The 16,804-nt window shown below is 44.3% G+C and overlaps 1 protein-coding gene across 3 annotated transcripts; it reads left to right on the top strand.

Moving 5' to 3' along the window:
* Positions 1 to 207: 207 nt before the first annotated feature.
* Positions 208 to 11,355, top strand: LOC142009708 (uncharacterized). Of its 3 annotated transcripts, none has more exons than XM_074988142.1 (6): positions 208 to 320; positions 2,698 to 2,856; positions 4,977 to 6,899; positions 8,618 to 8,743; positions 9,692 to 9,817; positions 10,950 to 11,355. In XM_074988142.1, exons 2-6 carry the CDS (start codon positions 2,706 to 2,708, stop codon positions 10,985 to 10,987), a joined length of 2,364 nt encoding a protein of 787 aa, XP_074844243.1. In that variant the 5' UTR covers positions 208 to 320; positions 2,698 to 2,705; the 3' UTR covers positions 10,988 to 11,355. The 3 variants fall into 3 exon arrangements, with proteins under 3 accessions (XP_074844243.1, XP_074844244.1, XP_074844242.1); XM_074988141.1 differs by lacking the exon at positions 208 to 320 and adding an exon at positions 364 to 724; XM_074988143.1 differs by lacking the exons at positions 208 to 320; positions 8,618 to 8,743 and adding an exon at positions 361 to 724.
* Positions 11,356 to 16,804: the final 5,449 nt, after the last annotated feature.

Genomic DNA, 16,804 nt, shown 5'->3' with positions numbered 1-16,804 from the left:
GCTCGAGCCGCGCTCCCGCTCGCCCGCCTTCCTCGCGCACTTCCGTCGCTTTTGCACATGCGCGAAAGAACCATCCCTTTCCCTCCACCTCCAGGTCGCCCATCCTGGCTGGCGCAGGCGCTGTTTCTCAGGCGCGCGGAAAGTGGACGCGGGGGCGGGCGCGTACGCTGCCGTTAACTTCCGGAAATGACCGTTTGGAGCGACTGCGCAGAAGCAGCGAGTTCACTGCGAGGCTTGCTAGTCAGGAACGGACGGATGGGAGGGCGGTGTTCACGAGAAGGGACGAGTGCGCCTGCGCTCCAGTCCAACCAGCGGGCGGGGTAGGGCGGAGAGCCGAGCGCGCCCCCTGCCGAAACGTAGGGCGCACTGTACTTTAAAATCTGCTCTGATTCCCGCCTTCGCCATCCGAGGCGCGCGGCGCTGCCCCTTTCACCGCCTCCCAACCCTGCCTGGGCGTCTGGCTGCGCAGCCTCCTCGCTGCTGGGCCCTGGATGGTGCCGCAGAGGGAAGGCGGCTGCCGGAGTGGGGAAGAGCGGGGGTGGCTCCGAGAGGCACCTACAGTTATAGCCCACGAAGGAGGCGGTCGTGAGCGATGGGCTTCAAACCCCTCCGAGTTCTCACAACAGCAGTAATGCTGCTGCGTGACCCCCCGCGGGCTTTGCCCTCTGCCGCTGTCCTCCCTCGAGCGGGGCCGCTGGACAAGGAAATGGCAGCTGCGCATCTGGTATTATCACCGGGCTGCCAGTGTCTGGCTTGTGATGAAAAACGCGGGTAACGGGGCAGCTGCGGGAGCGGTCATGTGGGGAGCTCTGAGGCGAGCGACCTTGTCCCTGCTGTGTTTTAGGAGACAGCTGATCCTAACAATGATTAGTGAAAACCTTAGGGAGATGGAGACGCCCATTCATTCACATCTGTGTGTCCTCATGGGTCAGTCTCCTCTCCCTCCTCTTTTTCCTCTCAGGCAATGTTTACATGGCGAGCTATTTCCGGATACCTCAGCATCCGGAAGTAGCTGCTCCGTGTCTATGAAATGTGCCCATTGTTTCCAAATATTTTTCAAAATGACAGGCGTGCTATTTCAGGATTCGTGTATTTATTGCAGGAGGAGTAAGGGATGCTTGAAATGAGTGCATTATTTCCGCACTGCCAAAATGCCTATTTTGAAATAAACTCAAGATATGTAATTTGCATAGTGCAAATTGTGTATCTTGTTTCGCGTTTAGGATGCCATGTTAGATGTAGCCTCATTGGCCCTGCCAAAAATAACAGGTGCTCTCTGATTTACTGAGATATCCCAAATCGTGAGGTGAGGGTGAAATTGCCACATAATTTAGACACACATGGCTGGATTTGGACCCCGGTCCTTTTTATATTAACTTTCATGTGAGTCAAGTGTCAAAATACATTTTGTTGGAGCAGACATGCTCCTCCTTGCTTGCAATGTGAAAATCATCTGTCAAATGTTCCTTGTGTTGACATGTAAGACCCTTAGTCTATTTTTAGTATAACAATAACCAGTAAAATCAATACACTTGAACACAAACATGTTGTGCTTTCTGAAGATTTCATACATTGTTTTGACGTGCAGTCTACATCAGTTGAGTCCCAATTATTTTACATAGTGAGTATAAAGCGTATGGAAGTGCTTTAGGGGAGAGGGGTTGGAACAACTGCTGCTCTTCCTGCCCCCTCCATTGGCTACTACTTCCACTGATTGATGAGAAGGTCCCTGCATCACAACTAAATGAGCCACAGGTGGGGAAGGGAGGGGAGAGTGGTAGTTGTGTTCTATAAACAGGGTCACGTGCAGGGAGGGTTAGTCTCTTGCTGGGCTTCAAGCAGCAGCATGGACCTTAGTTTTGGGTGGACTTTAATGGGAAAGGAATAGTTTACCTTTGTAGGGTTTGCTTTTCTCAAAGCAAACCCTTTTGGGTGTCTGCTCTAGAAAAGTGGGTGCAATAAGGGAAGCATGTAGGTTCACTGTGGCTAATTAATATTTATGTTGAGACTCTATATTAGATGGAACCTGCAGTAAAGTGGATTCTGCCTTGAGTGTTTTTCTTTCTCTTGAAGAGTGAGCTGTGTACCAATCAGGTTTTGTTCAATTTTTGTCAGTTTTTTAACTAAGGCTCCAGCCCACGATATGTTTCTACCTCTCTCTCATTTTATTATAGCTAATACTAGCTATCTTACTTTCTGCCTTTCCTCTTAGTAAAGAGAACAAAGCCTTTTTAACCCCTTTGTAAGCTGAGTTGTGACCACTAGGGTGCTTTTTGTGTCGGTTTTCAGAGGAGCTTAGTGGTATATGACTTACACTAAAGCTTAACTTTCTCTCCTCTAGTAAAGAGAAAAAAGTTGGTCATAGTCTTGTTCTGGTCTTCAGGTTGCTCTAATTGAATCTAGAGAAATGTATGAAGTTTGTTTTGTATCAATCTAATGATTGTCTTTGTGTGGCTGCCTTGTGAGTCTGGTGATAGCTAAGTGCTGAACTACTTTGCTTTTGCTCTTCTCCCCTAACAGTGATAGAAATGAAAGTGAGTTGAATTTTTTTCTGGATAGTCAGTAAACTAATGGAGATCTTTTTAATTTGGACCCTGTAGTCTGGTCATACATGTAATACTGTGACTTGATCTAGAAGTGTGTGATGTCATTTGGTGGTTTTAAAGTGGCTATTCCCAATTCCTTTTTGCCTTTCAGCTTAAAAAATGAACACTGCAGCACCAGCTTCAGAAAATGGCCCATATTCTACAAACCACACAAGACCTTTTTTTTATGCACAGCCAACAGCACAACATCCTTACCCAAATCCATGGTACCTCAGTCCTGTATATAATCCATACTATGTACCTGCACCAGGTAAGGCAAGATAAAGCCAAGTCAGGAAGACATGTTTGCAAAGTACTTCCTGAGTGACTGGAATACTAATTTTTGTTAACTGTTTTTCCCCCAATGTCAAGGAGGCTAAAATTTGTGTAAACTGAAGGTGTTTCTCTTCTCCTATTTGTGCAGCTGTATTATAAATTGGGGATTTTGATGTCCATTTCATGAATGGCACAACTCCAAATGAAATGGACAAGAAGAACTTGGTAAATGGAAGCAGGTAGTTTCTGCAACTTGTAGTAATAGGAAAGCACACTTGTAATGGGGATCAGTACTATGTTATTTACCTATGAGGAATATAAAGCCTGGCAAACATTGGTATGAATCAGACCTTCAAGTCAGTGTTGACTTTGAAACCTTAACAAATATTGAGTAGGCATGTGTGAAAGCTGCCTCTTATCTACAGTTTATGTAGAAATGGGCATTGATGAACAGACTGACTTGCCCAAGGTCTCATAAGAAAAATGTAACAAAGCTGAAATGAAACTGTCAGTGAGCTTCCAGTTTCGTGTTTGGGACCCTTCTCCCACTATAGTGCCTGTTAAGAGGCTCCATTCCAGAGCCTGGGGTGTTGGAGATTAAAAGGAGGAAAATTTCAGCTGAGCATTGTCAGGGAGTGGCTTCCAAGTTACATAGTAAACTACTGCTTTGTCATTGTACTGCTGATGTGCAGTAACATACATATTGATTTTTTTTTCCTCTAATAGCTTCTAGGATCACTTGAGGCTCAGGAGAAACTGCAAATGTGTAATTGAAATGTATACCAAAATTCTCCACATGCCCATTGCCTTATGACTATAACCACTAGGGATGGGTGGGGGGAACCCATATGGAGGCTTCTTAAATATGGGTTTTTTAATATCCAGTTTGCTTTTGTAAAAGCACAGGGTTCATTGAGCAGTGGGGATATTAAATTTCTATCTTTTGATAGGGCTGGCTGTAAGGCATTAGAAAAATAACTTGGATAAAGCAAGCTGTCTGGTGGAACCATAGAGTAACAAATTAGCCCTAATAAGTATAGTCTGCAAGGTGACAGTGGACTCCTAGTGTTTGATGAATCAGACTAACGGTCTCCTCTCTGAACTGTAGTTAAAAGCTCCAGCAGTTTGGATGGCAAACTAACCATGTACTGCTTCATGGCATAGTTCAAACTAATTAGAAGTGTACCAAGATAACATGCATCTACGTACAGTAAGGTCTCAGAGTATGCCAGGGCTCCCTTCCATGTGTCCTCGCGTAACGCGGATTTCCCGTAAGTGGGGGTCCAGCTTCTTCCCCGGGCTGCAGGGGGTTGAGGTAGAGTTGAGAGCCGGTGGGGAGTTGAGCCAGAGCCGTGGTGGGTGGTGAGGTGGCAGTGGGGGCGGGGGGGCCGGGGCGGGCGGCTTGTGAGCCGAGGGGTTGCACTAGAGCCGCGGGGCTGGGGAGGCAGGCAGGCGGCTTTTGAGTTGGCAGGGGGGTTGGAGGGGGAGGTGAGCGAGCGGCGTGTGAGCCCGGGGAGGGTTCGCAGCGGGGCAAGGGAGTGGCTTGTGAGGCGTGGGGAGAGGGGGAAGGTGGCACCGGGGCCGTAGGGGGAGGGAGCCGGCGGTGGTGGTTTATACTGGAGCTGCGCGGGGTCGCGGCTTGAATCCGAGCTGCTTCCTGGCAGTTCAAACCGGACTGGGGGGGGTGGGATAAGCTGGAGCCATGCGACAGTGGTGGTAAGCCGCGTGTGGGTGGTGAGTGGCGCTGCTCTGGGACCATGCGGAGCTGAGGGAGGTTAAGTCGGGGCAGGGGGAGCCACTTAAGCAGGACTGGAAATCATGGTACACGGTTTACAATAGGAATCGGGGTCGGACACGTAACAGCGAGGTCGTGTAGTCTGAGTTCCCCTACTCTGAGACCTTACCGTAATTGTCAGCCTACGGGGTTCTTGAACTTTCCTCTTCTGTGTTTGGTGCTGGCCAGTGTTGGAGGTAGGCTATTTGACTAGATAGACTGCTGGTATGGAGTACTCCTGTATACCTAATTAAGCCTGAATTACAGGTTTTATTTCAGAAGACAGTGCTATTTATATGGATAAATACCTATTTTTCAGTCTTTGTCTTCAATATTTCTAGGTTTCAGAAGTGGAAATCCATATTTTCCATTTTATTCTGTTGCACTGCATGAGTACCCTGGATATTTTGTCCCACAACATCCCATGCACACGAGAGTTAACAGAAGACCTTATTTTAATGTTCCCCCACCGTCCCCTCTGTTTTATCATGCAACACGGTTTAGGCACTATAGTAGCCCTGGGAAAAAAACAGTGACCAAAGAAACACAGACTGATCCTAGACAGCCTGAAAACAAAACAAAAAAGCATCAGGATCTCCGTACAGAAACGAAAGGCTGTGAAGCAGGAAATAAGGCTTGTGTTTCTTCTGGTATTAGTATAAAAACTGAGAATACTTCAGTGAAACAAGATTCATCTGGATCTCCTCTTGTGGCAGAAAGAGACTTTCAAAACAAGGGTTCCTCTAGCTCTGCACAATATAGAAACCTTCCTTCAGGAAGCTATGCTTTTGAAAAAGAAGAGGTCAGAATAGAGTATGGAAATGGCTCACCTGCAATTCAGCTATGGAAGTCCTTTAAAGAAACCATTCCACTGTATGATGCAGCAAGCAGTAAAACAGTCCCTGAGAATATTGTGCAACGTGACTTGTTTTCTGTTAGCTCTTGTGAAGGGGTAATATATAGCCCTCATGACGTTAATTCCTCCCCTTCATGTGCAGCTTATTCAGATGAGCGAAAAACTGCTCTTTCTTTTAAGCGTAGTGGTGAAGAAGGGCATGAAAAAGAGGTCCAAAATAATGAAACAAAACTTGATGCACAAAAGCAGGGATATGCAAGCCAAAGGACAAAATCACCACTGGATGAAGCCAGGGCAATGCAAATTGCTGAGCTGGCCAGAACTGTTAGTAATGATCAGCTAGTGGCAAGACATGACACACTCTTTAAAAGAGCTAGTTTGAAAAGACCTGCTTCAAAAACTTCTGAAGAGGAGTCTAATCTTGTTCATCAAGCACAATTATTTCCATCCAGTACAGAAATAACAAATGACTCAAGTCTACAGCAGAAAAAGGCAAATCAAAGCCACAGTACAACAAATGAAAGTCAGATAACATTGGATAAAAGCTTATGGTGTGATGAATCTGTTGAGAAGTATGTTCCTTCTGACAGCTGGCTAGCTTGTGTGGATGCCATGGACACTAACTGCAACTATGATATGTGTATGTCGCAAAGGAAACGTCAAAGTGTACTCAGTCTGTCTTCTGATGAAATGTCTTCTAAAGATGAAGAATCATCAGTTGATGATGTGCCAGTGTCTTATTTTGTCCCTGACTATGTGCTTAAGAAGAGCATGTATGACTTGCAAAAAAATGCACAGGGCTTGGAGAGAGAGAAAATTGAAAGTGGTGGCTCTGTTAATGAGGATGAAGTAGTGAGAAAGGAGCAGAACAATGTTGCCAACAGCCAGAGCTTCAAAAGCTGTTCAAAAGTGAAGGTTAAAAGGCTGGCCAGCAGAGGTGGAAGTATAGGAGTCCTCCCTAGATCTTCTAGTCAAAAGAAAATCTACTCCCTAAAGAAAAAAGCTGCTAAGAGTTTGTCTCTGTCAGAGGCTGAAGACTCTGAAGAATACTTGGTGGCAGAAGAAGAGGGTGATGATGAAGACGATGACGATGATGATGATCCAGATGAAGTTGACTATTTCCTTCAAGAGGCCCTTCCATGTGGACCCTGGATTCCTGATAAACATGGCTTCTATCAACAGATTGGCCAGCGGGTGTTTTGGAAACCACTTAAAAATACTATACCAGCTCAGTTGATTACCTTGCCTGCTGGGGAAAAAATAAAGAGTGGCTTCATTGAAAGCACTGGCCTGGCTTATAAATCCAGGGAGAAGGAACAGGATGAGACTGGGTACTATGGAAAAAAGAGGCTTATGTCAAAACAAAAGGGCTCTGACCACAAGGGAACTTCACTGAAGCCTTCAAGAGGTGAGTTAATGACTGAGATGAAAGTGGTGTTTGGTTCATAACTTGGAATGCTGTGTAGCATATACTATAAGTGTTAGGCTTAAAAAAAAAACAAAAAAAACTACAGCATTTTCTCAACTTTGGCACTTCTGCCTCTTAAGTAAGGAACTGTAGTGAAACTACTTTCTTGGGGCCTGGTGTATAGACAGTAAACTTTTGATGATGGCTAAATATGGGGGGGGTGACCCCAAGTGTGAGTTTGTGGTGATGTCAACTAGAAAACTACACTGGGTTGCTCCTTATTCATCCTTTTGGCTTGGAGGTTAAAATGTGCAAATGTACTTGTTTATTGAAATACTTGTTTGCCGCTGTCGAAATAACAACATCTTGAAAACTTAATGTCTTTGTGCAACAGACCTGTAACAAACTTTCTAACCTACCAGATGCCCATATTTAAAAAATAGGCTCTGTTATAGTGGGGGAAATTTCTTACCAGCTGATGTATTTATAACAGCATGCTGCCTCTCCCACCACCCCAAACTTAGGCCCAGTTGTTCCTCTGATCGCTAGAGCGTTGTCAACAGGAACTTCTTTTGAGACAGAAGGTTTGTTGGAAGATATCTTTCAACAGATCGTGGCTAGACAGCCAACCAGATCAAAACAGCGATCCGTGCTGTCAATAGAGCAACTGGACTGCCCAGCCACTGTCAGCAAAATGGCCAACTGAAAGCACAGTAGACAGGGCTGCCAGGTGTCCTGGAAGCAATGTCTATTGACAGAAGGCCCCCAAAACATCCAGACTGGTTATCTGTTGACAGAGGCATCCTGCCTCATGGGGTAGTGGCAGAATGCTGTCAACAAAAGTAGTGTTCTGTCAATTTTCCCGGCAAGAGAGTGCCTTGAGAACGTGGATGTTCCATGGGGTTTTGTCAACTTTTTTGTAAACCTTCTAGTGTAAACACAGCCTTAGAGTGGAGGATGGTCAGGCTAAGTGTCAGTGAGTGGTATAGCCTGGTACACATTTACAGTGCAACTCAAGTTGGGCCCAGCCCAGCCAACCTCTGTTATGCTGGCTGGACCAAATGCTTCAATAACTACCGAGCTTGCCTATAACTAGTGGACCTATGCAGGAGAGCCAAAATACTGACACTTCAGGTAGCCTGCTGGTTCCTTTTAAAATCTCTAATCTGTTGAAGGCAACTAAATAGTTCTAGCAGATTATAAACTGAGTTATGACTTGTTAACCCTTAGCCTGGGAGAGGATATCTTTCTTCAGGTGGAAACAGACAAGTGAAGGAAAAATGATCGCTAGCTAGCTACAATCACAGCATCTTATTTCGGGCTATTGATTGCACTAGTTATGCTCGTGTGTGTGGGGTTTTTTTGTAAAAGTACTACCATAAATGGCCATGATATACTAACATAACCAAGTAGTAATTGCTTCCCTGTGAGGATTGCTCTCCTTTCACAAGATTTGTCAAATCTAGTTATACATAAAAGTATAATATTATAAATCTGCATATTGAATCTAGTGAGCAACATTAACAAAAGTAACTGGTGTTTATTTGCTAAATTAATATTTAGATTTTTTTAAAGTAATTCTCACAGCAGGTAGCTGACTTCAAATACTTGCCTTGGTGAGCTGTTCATTTTGCCTCTCCTGTAGGTCAACTACAGTGGTATGTCAGTATGGTAATCTTTAAAATAGACACTTATTTATATTCTTATGTCTTAATTAGTAAGGTTATTAAAGGAAAACATGGGGCTGACAGCTGATGAGTACTGGATTAGAAGTGGTGCTAAACCCAAGTTTGCCAACCTGATACGTGGTAGTCTATCGCCCCCAGCCAAAAGCAAAGAACAAGGTACAGCTGACTTCTTGTCAAACCTGAGCTGCTCTTTATCAAAATATTCAGGTGGGGGTGGAACTCTTCAGATGCATACTTTGCTATTTTGGTGGGATTTTTAACTACAGGTAAATCTCATCTGGAACTCTCTTGTCCAACTAACTAAAGATCATGCTAGATTAGGAATGATTAACAGCCACTTGAGTGTGGCCAGGTTTCCCACGGTCCCATAAGCTTGTTCACAGCCACCAGTCCTGGCTCTGTCCTGTGCTGTTAACGATCCGTAATTTACCCTGAAATGTCTTCTAAGAGCCTGGTAAGCAGTGGATGTGTTGGTAATGCTGCTAGGCAACACTGACCTCCAATAGTACAGTGAATCTCTTGTCTGGCACTGCTCAGGTCCCAAAGGTATAAGATTAGAGAGGTTAAACCTGTATTGCTTTGAAGGAAATAAGTTTGGTTGTGTTCTTGCTACTCCATGGTGTGGCTTAGATCCATAAATCTGACTTCTGTGGGAGTAAGTCTGCATGGAGCTGGGGACAGAACCAACTTTTTTGGGAGAGTTACTTTAGACTTCTTGCAGTAGCCATGTCTCAGTATGGCAAGAAGTGATGCCTTGTAGACAAGTCTGCATTGATACTGCAAAGTACTTAGTTATTAAAGTACTCAAACCTGATCTAGCTAGGCAACTCTTCAACCTCTGCCACAGTGTATTACACTTGACCTATGAATTCTCATGTTAGCCTATATAGATACAGCTATACCCAGTGTTCTGTAAAAATCTGTTTAATCCACCCTAGTTGGAAAGACTTGTGAAGAGTGTTTTGGGAAGGAAGAGAGCACTTCCTTCAGTAATGAGTGGAGTTTATTAAGTACTATTGTACTAAGTGGCATCCTGTCTTAATAAAAGTAAGTATTCTGAATTGATTGGAAAAAGTAATGGTAATCTTTTATTTTTTCATTCAGGCAATCTATTTTTGGCTAAATCAAAGAGGAAAAGGATCAGCAAACCCCCTTACAAACGTAGAGACTCAAGATGTGAGGCAGAAGACGTCGAAGTGTGGGAAGTGCCAAAAGCCAGTGCACACAAAGGTTGGCATGCTCTTAAGTGTCATAAAAACTGTTCTAGAAGTAACTTTTTAATCTTGAGGGGAGGGCATGCTCTCTTGGATTATTGGCATTCAAAACTTGAGTACCTAATTAGACGCACCTTTATGCGCTTTGGCCATAACTTTTTGACCCTGTCACTCTGTACTATAGTGTCTTTCTAGCCTTTAAACTTTAGGCTTCTGAATTTTTTTGTTTAAATAATAGCTGGTCTTTCATATCACACGAATAGTACTATAGTTTGGGCTTTCTGTGCACTTGAAGCAGTGATTCTGATCTTTGGAAGACAAAATAGAGATGTAAAACTCAAGTGACTCAACAATGAAGTTGGCATGTCTTAATGCTGAGGTCTTCAGTTTTACAGTATTTCATATGCTCTAATGTGAGTTGAGTGGAGGTTCATTGCTGTTGGAAGATAAGAGCCTCATGTCTTTGAGCTATGGGCCATTTGGTGGAGGAGAGCATAGCTGGTTCTCTTCCCCCCCCCAGTGGAGGAAGAAAACTTTTCACGTGTGGGTAATAGCATGAAGAAAAACTACCCCATACTTCCCCACACATACCTGAAACTAGTCTTCCACAATAATCTCTCCTAAAATGAACAGTATAAACTAGCGTGCCTGAGTATATACTGCCTGAAACAATGGCTCAGAGGTGCGCAAGTGCCTAAGCTAATCAAATTGTTTGTCCCAAAGGCAGACTGACTTAAGATGTGCATAGTAATGAAACTTGGTTGGAATGTAGAAATTAACTGAATATTCTAACTACCGCCTGTGTTTCCCAACTACTGCCAAAAATGGCCTGTGGTTCCAACTTGCCTTCAGGTTTTGCAATGCATCTGTCTGAGACACCCCAAAAGAAGGGGGGGACTCATCAAGCCAGTAATTCAAACAATTTTATATTAACTGATTAAATATTCAACAAACCAAATTTAAGAAACATCCCCTTTTTGATCTTTTGTATTAGTGCTGTACAATCCAGCATCTGCTGCAGAATCTAGATCTCCAGTGTTTTGTGGGTGTTGGGTATCCTCAGTATGTTTCAAAATTGCTAGTTGTCTATTTAAAAAGAATTTACAATAATCAATAGAGAATATCTGAATTTATTTTTTAATATGTAGGGTGTGGATCAAAGAGATCTCTGTACAAAAGAAGATGATCTACTGCCTATGCAAAGGGGAAATCTGATACTACAAATGCTGGGGGCAGAACACACACGAACTGAAGCTGCATGTCTCTTAAAATCATTCCATGACTAGACTTTTTTTGGTGTGACTATCTTTCTATGCTATGTACAGATTAAAGGGTAAGAAATAACACTAAAGAATTGAAATACACACAAACTCCTGATGAAAGGAACACTTGAAATAAAGCACTGTACAATGTTTACATGTGGCTTATAAGCAATAAAACTAACAGAATTGCACTGATGTTTCTTTACTGAAGAACAAACAAGGTGGGGAAGGGTTGTCTGTATTAGTAAACCATGTAGGCTAGTTAGTGCAATTGCTTACCTTACTATCTTGTTCTAAATTCTGTGCTAACTGCAAATTGTATGTATGTAATATTAATTTTGATGCTGCTTTTCAGAGGTCAAGACTGCAGTTAGCCTAAATTGTCTCTTCAGAGACTAAAACCGTGAGGAAAACTTACCAAACTTAAGAGTCTACTCTTGGCTTTCCTTGAAATCCTCTGTCAGGTAGGAAAAGTATATTTAGGATGGTTAGAGGACTTATCCTCAAATACTAATTACAAATACCTGAATTCTGAAGTTGGGTTTTTCCAGCTCCCAAACCAAAGAATTTAATATACCATTTTAAAAAAAAAAAAAAAACAAGAAAAAAAAAAACAAAAACCAAAAAACTTGATATCCACTCAGTAGGGTTAGGTAATGATAACCTGACAGAGTGCAGTGCTCTCAGGATCGAGCACATACTGGTCTATTAGTTGAGTGATCCCTTTCATTCTAGGTGTGTGTGTTGTGTTGGTTTTTTTTTTTTTTTTTAAATGGACAAGAACTGCAACTGTTGTGCTGCTGCTGCTGCTACTCAGTCTCAAATCCAGAATATTAACTCTGAATTTGGGTGTACGTCACCTTGGCAGAGTGTTTAGTTTTTAGGATAACAAGAACTTAAACATTTCAGACATGTCAACATTGTCACTACACATGCACTTTGAGCTCGGTAACTTTGCTGTCTCTGACCTCCCTACTAGAGCATTTAAGGTAGGAGTTTTTTGCCTAACTCGTGCTCGAAGCAGAGAATCTTAAATATTCCCTTTGGGTAAATAATATGTAATCCTACATGCTATTGCAGCAGCTCTGCCTGGGTGCTTCCCCTACCTATGCACTTGAACTACTGATGGATCAGTCCTTGGCAGGAGCAAATAAACCTGTCCTTTTTAGGGGCTAAAGCCATGTGCTCTCTGGCATGAGCTAAAAGGCAGCCACTGTGCTTCTGATGTTCTTGGCAACTTATAACTAGCAGGGTCTGCCCCTTGTGGCAGCTACAGTTGAAGTACTGTGCCTTTTCCCAATCTCCCCTGGCCTGTTCTAAAATCAATGTTGGCAACAGGGCAGGGCTGGGGGGAGGGTGCTTGGGCCTGTCAGAGCAGCCAAGGCCAGGTGAAACCACTAGACCTGCCACCATGTGCTTTTCCCACTAAGGAGGGGTATGCATGCACAGTGGGAGTGACCATGGACAGGCAGCTTTCCTTTAATAGTATAGATACATAATGTTGTGTCCTGTTTGAGTGTGGATGGTTTAATTTTTAGCATTACAGCTTTGCTCTAGCACATGAAGGCTGTGTCTACACGTGCCCCAAACTTCGAAATGGCCATGCAAATGGCCATTTCGAAGTTTACTAATGAAGCGCTGAAATGCATATTCAGCGCTTCATTAGCATGCGGGCGGCAGCGGCGCTTTGAAATTGACAAGCCTTGCTGCCGCATGGTGCGTCCAGATGGGGCTCCTTTTCGAAAGGGCCCCGCCTACTTCGAAGTCCCCTTATTCCCATGAGCTCATGGGAATAAGGGGACTTCGAAGAAGGTGGCGTCCTTTTGAAAAGGAGCCCCGTCTGGACGCGGCGGCAAGGCTCATCAATTTCGAAGCGCTGCTGCTGCCCGCATGCTAATGAAGCGCTGAATATGCATTTCAGCGCTTCATTAGTAAACTTCAAAATGGCCATTTCAAAGTTTGGGGCACGTGTAGACACAGCCGAAATTTATCAAACATCAGCTCCAGGTATAGGTACACTTAAAAACTGGATGCAAGCTGCCTCTGACTTTTTATTCAACAAACAGCTTGTGCTTCAACTTGCCATTTTTGAAGTACACTATTGTCCACAAAGCATTACTAACATTGTTCACAGCAGTCTATTGAACTTGTTGCAGTAGAACTGCATTTTGGCTTACATACATGTACATCCTTTGTCTTTCACCAAGTCACTGAGAATGTAGTTCCATATTTTGTAAGTGTAGTATGGCCTTTGTTTAGGGTGACCATATCTCCCTGTCCTAACTATGGGACCTGGAGTTATGAGGTGGGAGGGGTGGTTCCTCCTGGTTGCACCAGGGCCTGGGGAGCTGGTAGGCCCTGCTTGGAGCCCTGGGGCAGCAGCAGCTGCAGGCAGCCCCAGCTCCTAAGTCTAAACATAGCACAATTCATCACCCCTTTTTAAAAAGTAAGCAGGGATGGCTGGTCACTCTCTCTGTTCCTATGTGTAAAGATCTTTCACCTGATGCTTAAAACACATTTGAGTTAGTGACTTGTCATTCTCATTAATTACTGAAGTTCATATGTGATGGGGTTAGAGCAGCTTCTGGTCACTTGCTTTCTGCAACTGCTGGTATGTGTATTCCTGTGGCTGGGGGTAGGGGGAAGCTGTGGCCCCATACCATGTAAAGTTCTCCAGCTGCTCTATCACCACTCTGCTGCTGATTAATCCATGGCATTTTAAGTGGGCTGGGGGAGCATGTGAGTGAAATAGGTCCTAGAGCCCACAACCCCCCCTGCCAGCAGTTACTGCCAGATTGAGGCACTCCCATGTAAGAGTGGCATATACCCTCTCCTCATTCCTTCCAGAGCTTACAGCCTGTCCCCCTGCCTAGACTTCATCCCAGGTTCCCACAGGGCTCCACTACTCCCCCTTCCTGCACCCAAACTCCTGCCCAGAAATTCCACTCCCCTACTCCTCAGTCCCTTGCTCTAGGCCAGAGCCTGCACCCACACTCTCTCGCAGAACTTGCACCACTCTTCCACCCCAACTCCTCCTCAGAGCCTTAGGCAGGTGATGAGGGGGGAGTGGGAGCTGGAGAGGCGTACGGGCTCAGTAGTTGGGGTATTGCCAAAATTTTTTGCAAACCTGCTGCCCCTGGGAGGAAGAAGAGCTGGACCCAGGCTAGCTAACCTCTTGCTCTGCAGGAATCCAGATGGGGGACTTTTTTTTGGGTTGGGAGTCAGACTTACAGAAACCAGTGGGGGAGCACATGCAGGCAAACAAAAAGACCTCCAAAAACCCCTCCCATTTGAGACCCTGATGGGAGAAGCAGATATAAGACACCCTGCTACCCTAAAGGGAACAGGATTAGTAAATATTTTTTGGGGGAGGGATGACTTAGGGTCTGTGATGGAGCCAAAATGAGCTCACTGCACAGGAGGGGACTGCTGGGTTGGGGCTGTGGAGTCAGGGTAGGGGCTAGTGTGCAGGAATGAGCTAGGCATTTTGGGTCAGGGCAGGATGTAGGGTGCAGAAGTGGGAGGGAGGACATGGGAACACAGCAGGGCTGGGGATGTGGAATCTGAAAGAGGAAGTGGTGTGGGGGGGGGCTGGAAGAGAGGGGGCAGGAGTTGGGGGTACAGGTGCTGATACAGCATAGCTCAAGCATGGTAGGGGGTGCTTGCACATGGCTCTGCCAAGCTCTATATTCTGCAGGGAAGTGCCCCACCCCTCTTCCCCCTATGCCAGTATTGGCCCTCTGTTAGCCTTGCCTCTCCCATTGGCCATGATTTGGCCAATGACAGACATGTGGGGAGAGGGCAGTGGCTGTGTGGAACACTTCCCTATAGCACAAAGAGCCCTTTATCTCTTGCCAGGCAGAGCCCATGAGGTGGAGCTGGCCATGGTTTGCCTGGTTTGGACCCATGAGGCTCTGTGCTATAGCCATGGTGCTGCCCCAAGTGGCTGGAGGGTCAGCACTGGCTCTACCTTTTGCAGAGAAGTGGGGGAGCCCTGACCCTCACAGGCCAAATCCAGGCATGCCACAGACTGGATCTGGCCCGCAAGCTATAGGTTCCTCACCCACTCTGAAACAATATCTAAGGTAAAGCCTCGCTATTCTTAATTGCTTTCTTTAGTGAATCTAGCTTAGTTTCCATGTTTTATATTCTCTTAGTAATGGGTGGTATTCTGTTTGCTACCTCTTTACAAAAGGTATAGGGTTATAATAGGGTTATAACCCTATTTTAAGTTGTTAATTATTTCTTGTTTTGTAATACAACCCAATTGATTTCTACTGAGTGGGGCAGGAGGTAAAAAGTTGTACATACCTTCCTTCACATTGAGGGAAGAGGTGAATGTCATGTAATCTTGAGTTTGTACTCCAAGGGAAGTGAACCTCGGTGCTGTGGCAAGTCCCTTAACTGGAACGTTCTCAGAGTTGATTTCAGTGCTGTATCATTCTGCAATTGGATGTGACCGTGGCTGTGTGCTTGGCTGGAAGATGTTTGTGAGCCTGGGTCAGCAAGACCAGGTAAAGGAAACCCAGGGTGGCAGAATAAATTGACTCAGTGGCATCTCAGCCCATCAGTCGACCTCCTAAGGGGATCCAACCAGTAATAATCATATATTTCAAGTCACTGATCAAAACTGTAAATAGTAATAGGTTGACAAATCCTTGAAGGAAATCACATTACTAACTACCCCTTGCTTATTCCTAGTAGCAATTGTTTGGTCACTGAGCCACTTGTTTTCCATTGCTATTGTTACACAGTGCTGCAACCAACTGGATGCTTTGATGCTGACTTCACCTACTTAATGTACTTCACCTCTCAATATTTATTCAGATTGCTTAAGCCATTAACAATAATGCTTAACTTACATAAGAGGGGTAAAAAAGTATGTCATTAAAAGTTCACCCTTCCTCCCACCTTCCATCATACGTTTAGAGAGCTTTGCTACCAGTTTTTGTGCATTTTTAACCTGTACTGTTAGGGTGAAATCCAGCCATCGCTAAAGTCAACATTTTCATGATTGCCACAGCCAACACAATTGTAGCTTTACCATGCTCAGGAAAAACCCAACTGGTGTGCCTAGCTTTAGGTTTACCTTGACCAGCCCAACTCCCTTGTCTAAGCTGGAATTTTAACATACCCTTTTCCTTTTCGGGAAGGAAAAGTCCATTTCTTTATCTGAGGTCTCATACAAAACAAATAACCTGCTTTAACATTTCTGGTATTTTCAGCCTAAACTTTTCAGAGCTTCTTTCATTATCATAGAGCAATTCCAACTAGTCCACAGGACAAATACCCTTTTCCTTTGTAGGTCATCTTTTAAACACCTGGGTTACATCTACACTAGACGCATCTGTCTACAGGAGTTACTGTTGGAAGAGATGTTCTGACAAAACTTCCGGCGACAGATCACCTCTACACACAAAAACAGATCAATTTTTTTTTAAATCCACTCTATAGACAAAAGGGCCCCTGGAGCATCTACCCAGCTTTTTTGTCTACAGTTTGATTAAATGCATTTTGTGTGTAAACATTCCATGAGGTGTTTTTTTACAAAACTCTTGAACATAGATGTAGCTCTAGACTCCCTGCAACCACAGGTTTACATCACAGTAAGCTCAGTTTAGCTATTCAGAGTTAGATATGCCTAGTATTATATAATGTATGGTTGTATCTTTCCAGTTCTATCTGGAAAAGCTCTATGGACTTTTTTCTTTGTAAAAGGAGGCATTTGTTCTCATTATTTT

This window comes from Carettochelys insculpta, chromosome 2 (genome assembly GCF_033958435.1).
Source record: "Carettochelys insculpta isolate YL-2023 chromosome 2, ASM3395843v1, whole genome shotgun sequence".
Classification (NCBI taxonomy): Eukaryota; Metazoa; Chordata; order Testudines; family Carettochelyidae; genus Carettochelys; species Carettochelys insculpta.
Note: the sequence above shows the minus strand (reverse complement) of the source record. Positions and strands in the feature narration are given on the sequence as shown.